This window comes from Styela clava, chromosome 10 (assembly GCF_964204865.1).
Source record: "Styela clava chromosome 10, kaStyClav1.hap1.2, whole genome shotgun sequence".
In the NCBI taxonomy this organism is placed as follows: Eukaryota; Metazoa; Chordata; class Ascidiacea; order Stolidobranchia; family Styelidae; genus Styela; species Styela clava.
Genome location: NC_135259.1, coordinates 4,935,040 through 4,943,220, shown reverse-complemented (window position 1 = coordinate 4,943,220; position 8,181 = coordinate 4,935,040). Strand labels below are relative to the sequence as shown.

At 37.1% G+C, this 8,181-nt stretch overlaps 1 protein-coding gene across 1 annotated transcript; it reads left to right on the top strand.

The window, feature by feature from the left end:
* The first annotated feature begins 2,415 nt into the window (after positions 1–2,415).
* LOC120338207 (uncharacterized) lies at positions 2,416–4,240 on the top strand. The gene has a single exon (XM_039406158.2). The coding sequence runs from the start codon at positions 2,502–2,504 to the stop codon at positions 3,627–3,629; it is 1,128 nt and encodes a 375-aa protein (XP_039262092.2). The 5' UTR covers positions 2,416–2,501; the 3' UTR covers positions 3,630–4,240.
* The last annotated feature ends 3,941 nt before the right edge of the window (positions 4,241–8,181 follow it).

Genomic DNA, 8,181 nt, shown 5'->3' with positions numbered 1-8,181 from the left:
AATCGATAAACTATTATCAATTTTTGGTACTAATAAACACTAGTTCAGTGGTTCTCAACCGCCGCTCCGCGGACCGGCGCCGGTCCGCAACAACCTTGCTGCCGGTCCGCAACAACCTTGCTGTCGGTCCGCCAAATATATTCCAATATTATTATATTATAAGCAAATTACAAAATACAAAGTATTGATGGCATGTCCATTAGTTTTGTGATTTTTTTCATTCTTTTTGGATCGTAGTACCGGTTTTCGTCTAACAACTAAACTTGGTGAGAAGTCCTCCGCCCATTTCGAGCCGTGAAAGGGGTAAGTCTATGACCTCATAACGGGATAACGTCATAACGGAAGAGTTTAATAGCAGGTAGTATGGTAGCGCTTCACAGCCAGCGATCCGCGAACTCGTTGCTAAATTATTCGTATTTTTCTATATTTTGTGTTAGAATTAAAATTAATTCGACTTTTTAGTAGGATGGCAATGGTTTTCTCGTAAGAATCCCAATCAATTTGAGCGATCGAGCGTGACTATCGGATTCGTCTGCTGTCAAATTTATCAAAAAGCGTGAAAATGTATAAATTATTTTTATGGCATCATTACAATTACAGCTTCAGATTTCGACTTAATAGAAATAAATGCGTAAATAAGAAGGCAATGCCCATAGCGCAACCGTGCGAAATTGTCGCAACAATATGCGGCGCACGCCTGAACAGAAGATAAGAAGCAATCAAAGTTCTATTTCATCGTCATTAATATACGTGAAAAGACGCAGAAAATCGCTTGAAGATTTCACTCGAAAACGAAACACCCAGCTGACAGCGAAAAATGGCTATCATTCGCAATTATTCAAAAATTTGCCGAAAAGGTATTAAAATATTCGATTTGTTTTGGGCAACCCTGCCTCGACTTATTACTTATCGATCTTAAGATCGGTAAGTATCGATAAGTATATTGATAGGTATTTGTCTGTATGTCTGTATGTATGTCTGTCTGTGTGTCTGTTAGATGCACGCGATATCTCACGAAGGCGTGGTTGAATCTGCTCCAAATTTTGCATGTGCATTCATCATATCTCGGACCAGAAGCCTATTGATTTTGGATGAATTATGTCGTATAATTAGCGAGTTATTAATTAATTAGTGATGAAGAGATCTGGATTTTCACAAATCGAGAGATTTTCGAGACGCGCTGAATGTGTGTGTGCGTATCAGATGCGCAAGTTTCCACGCTAGTGAGTCAGAGCGAAGGATACACACCGCTAGATCGTATCTCGTGATTAATCTTTGAGCCTTGTCCATATCTCTCTTGTAACTTTGACGTCGTCGCGATGCGCAAGTTTCCTTCGAGAAATTTTCCACACTATTGAGTCAGAGCGAAGGATACACGCCGCGAGATCGTATCTCGTTACTTATAATTACTCCTTTAAGTTTAAGCAATGTCCATATCCCTAAATCAGGTTCGGGGTTGCAGAATTCCTCACCAAAATATCGCTAGGCTGTGTTTGAATAGCCGTCGCAACCTGGGTTAGCGCCGTTGTATTTGACACAAACTATAGGATTGGTAAATACAGAAATAGGCTATTGGCTGGAAACTAATCGAAACAATCCAGTTCGGATTTGCAGAATTCTTCATAAAAGTATTTCCTCGAGTAGTATTTCGACGACATGGGGAGTTGGCTATTGTTTCCTACATTTCTGATATTGGCTGAAAACTAATCAAAACAATCCAGTTCGGGTTTGCAGAATTTTTCGAATCGAAACCGCAGTTTCTGTTTTGGGGGATCCCCTAACTTTCGATCGATAAGTCTTCGGTCTCTGACCGATATTCTCGTTTTAGCCCTTGAAACAAAAATGTTAATAAAGGTGGTCCGCGAAGTAAAACTTTCCGTGTGAGTGGAGCGCGACATAAAAAAAGTTTGAGAAGCGCTATAGTACGGTACATGATTGAGAACTTCGCAGTTGGCACGTTCCGTAGTTTGACAGTCGTAATTGCATTCCTTTGATGAAGTTTTGTGTTTTTGGTTGATTTTGAAGGTCCGCCGGTCCGCAAAGTTTGTTTTGAAATTTTACCGGTCCGCGAACTAAAAAAGGTTGAGAACCACCTCACTAGTTCATTCTACAAACCGTTTAAAACAGGTAGAGGGTGTTTAGACTTTAGCTTAGAGCAATACGTTTATTTCTGTAATTGGATATTTTCAAAAACGTTTTTTCAGATTTATGTGTTGAAAAAATAGTGTTAAATTAATACTTTGAACGCTGTACGTTTGTATTTGGAATTATTCATAACATTTAATTATAAAGTTTGAAGTAAAAAAGAAAATATTAAGCTAGTAAAATAATAGTGGTAATCACCAGCTGCGAGTTCTAATGAAAACGACAAACCTTCTATATATATCTACACCACCTTCGATCCACTGTGGTTGTATTTAAATTTTCAGGGGAAAATTGAGTTATCATGCATAGAATATACTTTAAAACTTTAAACATTTTGCTTTCACTTTTTAAAGAATATGAAAACAAATAAAAGTAATCTGAACTTATCAAAAATGTCGGAAAATACTGCTAATGTGACACAAACAACAAAATCATCGACGCCGCCAGTAGCGGAAAACAATTATGACCAGCACAGAAACTGGATCATTATTGAGTCGCTGTTTGCTCTGTATACATTAATAACTATTTGGATCATTATTGCTATGCTCCATTACGGTATGAAGCATAGAAAATTCTATTGCAGCAGACAGAGACAAAGAAAACATGGAACTATTTATACCATGATTTTCATTGTATTTTTGACGTCGATACCAAGATTAATCTTACTGCAGATCATCCAAGCATCTTACGCTCATCCAACAAACGATATTGCGTGCAACATCGGAATGTTTGGATTCAAGGTGTTTTATATTTTAAGCTTATTCGGGACATATGTGACATTGTGGTCTCGACAGTGGCTACTGTATGCCAGACCCAATTTCAAGGATCTCACAGAAGGATGGTTTCGAAGACTTCAATACGCCTGCCTAGTACTTATCATTTTAACGAGCGTACTTGGAATGATCAATCATATTATACCTATACGTACAGAGATATCGCCTATTGGCTGCAAAGAAATTTTGAAAGTGACCGCAGCACGAATGATGCATTTAGCCAACGTAGCCTTGACTGCCATAAGTCAAGTAATGCTCGTAGTGCTTTTTTCATATCCTCTCTACAAACAGATTCAGAAGAATAAAAATATGAGAACGACGCGCAGAGAATCCACGCCGGAAGAAAATAACACAACCGTACCATCACCGAGACCCACCTCAGAGTTTTCGGATCCCCCAACTGTACTGAGCGAGGTAGAAGCCATAGAAAAGGCAAAAAATGTGAAGAGATGTGCACAAGTCAAGAAGTCACGACGCCCTCTCATATCAATTTTGAAGCGGTCTTCGGTGCTCTCGGGATTTTGCGCCTTTAGCGATATCACAATATTCCTAATAGTACTTGCCCTGAACAAAATCTACGTAACGCAGCCACTGGGCCTTCACGTGTATTTAACGATATTCGAAACAAATGCTTTCGTGAACCAGATTGTCATATTCTTCATGCTCAATAACTGGAAAAACATATTGTTAACATTATTTCTGAACAAGTAAGAGTAGGCTACATCCAACGAACTCAAACAGAAATAATGAATATAAAAAGCATTGATGATACGAAACTTCATTTTGAACACTATTTAAGTTTTTCATATAGGTATCACAATCCTTATATGAAAAACTTGAATAGTAGTTATATGTGAAGTCTTTTTAAGCGTTAAAAGTTAGTTTAATAAGTACCAATTTTCATTACGTACTTTCATTATTTTCAATTCAATAAATTAACAACGACATTAAGATTTTTGATTTGTATTTGTTTAAAGGTTTGTATTTTTCACAAACGCATTAAATCCTCAATCCATCTTACTTTTTCTTAAGATTTATGTGAAGACTCCCAAGTGAATTATCTTATTTTACCACGTGAATCCCGAAAAGAACCTTGAGCCTATCCTGTTCGTGAAAAATGGATGTAATTTATGAAATTAAAAAACACTTGCACCTATCCCATTAAACCATAACATTTCTATAGCTCACTGTCTGTTATAATGGCTTGTCAAAATAACCAAAATAACACGGAAAATTTTTTTGCATACAATATTATTCATTTGTTGTGAAATATGTAATTTTTTTTTTATTATTTTGTATTATTATAGTATGAAATATTTTGAGTCAATACATTTTGATAGTAAGCTGAACATTTTCGATGTTCGAAAACGGTCGTTTTCATAACGCAGGCGACTATTGGAATACACGTAATACCTAGGTTTGGGACGAGTTCGCCGATTGACAGATTCGGCGAATCCGGTTAATATCTTAACTCTTTCTAGTCATAGAGTGTTTTTTTTATTTTCTAAGTAAAGAAAACTAAGAGATAATAAGCCTGTTATCAGTCATGCATCTTCGATATTAAAAATAAATTAACGTGTGAATTGAAGATTTGCAATCTTCCATGACACAAATAAAGATGGGACCTGAGATTTCTAGCTTTGATCATTTTGAGTGTTTCCAAAGTCCTTATTCACAACAAGCTTGCCCTACCAGTGTGTTAACTGTGGTCGGCGATATAAATGAGTTTTAAAAGCAGACATTTTAAAACTTGGCCAAAGTATGTTTCATGATAGTGGTGCGATTGTTCCGGCAATCTACATCCGAATGTCAGTTTTACCTAGCTCGCATGTAAAGTCAGTTGGTCTGATATTCGAATATTTTTTTTCGGCAATTCCAGTATTCAGTAATTAATTATTGACTTGATTGGTTTTATGTAAATAAACTTGCTTCCTATGTATTATGTAAATTCAAGAATAAATCAGAACTTGGCTGGTTATTAAGTTCGGACAAAAGTCCGTTCCGAGAATACATTTCATCTGAGGGTCATGTGAAAGGCCGGTGTAGGGAGGTTAAAATCTATTTTTCTATTTCATACTTGCCCATATTTAGTAGACAAAAAACTAGAACCCCTTGACACTTCTGAATTCAATTTTGAAAATGTTAGTCCATGCCTGTCACTTGAGACTGCTGACAGTGTACGTAACATCCTAGGTTGTACCAGTTCATCTAAAAATAAGCTCACTTTGGCTCATTTCAATATTCGGTCTATACAAAAGCATATTGACGAGTTGTCTAACATTATACATGATCTAAATTCATCCCCTACTGTGATAGCGTTATCCAAAACAAAACTCAAAACAGATCTTTTAGTTAATATAGATATTGAAAGTTATGTATTCCTTCATACGCCAACAAAACTCAAGCTGGTGGGGTTGGGCTATATGTAAAGTCTTATTTAAATCCGTTATTGGTACACAAATATATTCTGAATGCGAAAAACTTTGGGTTGAAATACCTATTCATTGTGGAGAGTCTTCTTCTATTATTCTTGGTGTTATATATCGACACTCTGGATCCAGTGAATCTGATTTTATGCGCGCTCAAAGTGATACCCTACACCAGTGGTCGGCAACCTTTTTTAAGTGACGGACCAATATTATTGGCGGACCACTTTTATACGAACGAACTTACATACAGTTATATGCATATTAAGAAGTAGAAAATTCATTTAGCATATTCGAAAACAAAAGTGATGCTATTTAATCGAGATCTGCATTAGTTTGCTGTCCATCAACTGTTCTCAATTGGAAAACACGGTCGATAGTGATACACGTAGCATGTTGCTCACGTCCTGCCTATTTCGGCGTTGACAAGACCATCCCGTCGTTCAAAGAAGTTTCTAAGGATTCATTGCCTCATTTGAATGCTTAGTATGACAAAGATCGCAAACTGGACAAATTTCGTTGCTGTCACGTACGGTTACAAATACAACAGTCACGTTGTTAGCGAGAATCATTATTTTGTAAGCGTAGTAGTATATATTTACGGTTGGAGACATCTTATTTAGACGGATTCGGAACTTTCTCACGCAGAGGCAAAATTGATGCAGCATTATTTCGACATATTGACGTGAAAATTATTTACGAAGTCAGACATGCTGCTCAGATGCATTGTATTTCTCTGCTTTGCTATTGGGTGATGTTTTTTAGTTGTAGTTGTTAGATTGTCGAGGTGTTATTTGAGCCTTGTCCGCTTTTGTGTCAACCTTCTGCGGACCGGTAGTAACCTTTCCGCGGACCTGCAATGGGCCGCGGCCCGGTGGTTGTCGACCACTGCCCTACACCATCTGACACTTGATAAAAAGAAATATATTATATTGGGTGATATAAATATCAACTTACGAAGCTCCACATCATTTGCAATAGGTTTTCTTGACATGCTGAGGTCCCATGCCACAATTCCATTAATTACATACCCAACTAGAGTAACCAGCTCCAGTGCTACTCTAATTGACCATATTTATTCTAATATATCTGAGAAACCGTTTCATGTATTGTATGGCAGCACTGCATGACTGACCATTATCCCGTTCTTTGTCAATCTCAACCTCGCCATGCATCTCCCATGTTCAACTCAAGTTGAAACGTGATATGAGATTCTGCTAAATTCATTCAAGATGCCCATGAACTTTTTTACTTGCATGATCTTATCAGTATAAATGCGGATAATTTCAATTCATGTTTTAGCAATTTTATTACCAAAATTCTTACTGGATGTGATAAACATGCACCACTAAGAATGCTAACTAGAAAAGAACGCCAACCAGAAAGGAAACCCTGGATAACAACTGGCATCTTGCGGTCGACTGAAATCAGAGATAAGCTACATAAATCTCATTTCAATAGGGGTTCCATGGAACAAAAACTGTACTACAAAAAATATGCCAACAAATTGTGTCATCTGAAGCAAAAAGCTAAAGAGATATATTTCGCCAATTGTTTTGAAAAAAAATAAAAATTACCCCAAAATAACTTGGAGCACAATCAATTCTTTAATAAACGCAAAATCAAATAAAGGCATTCCACTAAAGCTCGTAAACCAAACTTTGGGGAGATTGTGCATGACAAGGAAAAAATTTTGCGTATGTTCAATAGTTACTCCTCTCAAATTGGACTAAATTTGTCTTCCGCATTCCATACTGTGAGTGACAACGAACACCTCCAATTCATGGGTTCGCCGAACAAGTCGTCCATGTTTATGGAGGATTCTTCAATTACCGAAATAGAAAATATCATCAATTCTTTAAAAAGACATGAGGCAACTAGTTTGGATTTCTGCCCATTGACAAATCACCCTTGCCTACTATGTCTCTTTAACTAATATCCCGAAATGAAACGAATAGATTTTTCCCAGAGTGTTTTAATCCAGATATCAGTAAGACAAAGTGACCTGACAAACAATAAAGATGAATATTAAAATGAGTACAGGCAACCAGGCACAATACAAAGCAAGAATATACCAATTCCCTTGCATTTAAATGAGGCTTTGTCAGAACGGATTATCCCAATGGTAGAAACTTAAGAAATAGATTATTCATACCCAATGACTATAGCACCATTAACAAACTCATGAGAACAGATCTAAAGACAGACTAAAGCTCTAGACAGTTAACCATAACAAGAAGTAATCAAGTAATCAGCCAATAATCGCGATGCAGTGAACCATACGTAAACACACCAAAAGTAAGTAGTACCAAGATAAATCAGTCAAATGTTCAAACCACTCCCCCCCCCCCCCCCCCCCCCCCCCCCAGTCTATGAATGCAATAAAAAGACGATAATATTGAACATTGTTGACTCGGAGTAACTGATATGAGATTAGATGTCTTTCAACCCACATTGTAGCATTGTAGCTCTTCTTTGGTCGCAATTAGACAAAGTTTATGTATTGGTCGATTGTATAAATTCCCATCGCTGTCTTTGATTGTAACACTTCTGACTAAGCCATCTGAACTGGGCATAATGTTGTGAACCAGTGCTTTTTTCCATAGACCTCTGGGTGCACTTCCGCCTTTAAATCCAGGTTAAAGAATTATCTCCAACTTGAAGATTGCGTCTTGTTCGAAACCATTTGTTATCAGAACACCTCAACTCTGTTTTCCGCCACTTTTAGCATGTCTCGTGGATTGAATCTCCCTTATTGTGTAGTTTAAGGGACTACCTGCTTTGCATATGGATGTAAAAGAGTATTGCCAGTAATACAATTATATTCCGAAGAGTTT

What these genes read in the sequence shown, in the direction of transcription:
- LOC120338207 (XM_039406158.2), top strand. Translation starts at nt 2,502, where the DNA reads ATGAAAACAAATAAAAGTAATCTGAACTTATCAAAAATGTCGGAAAAT.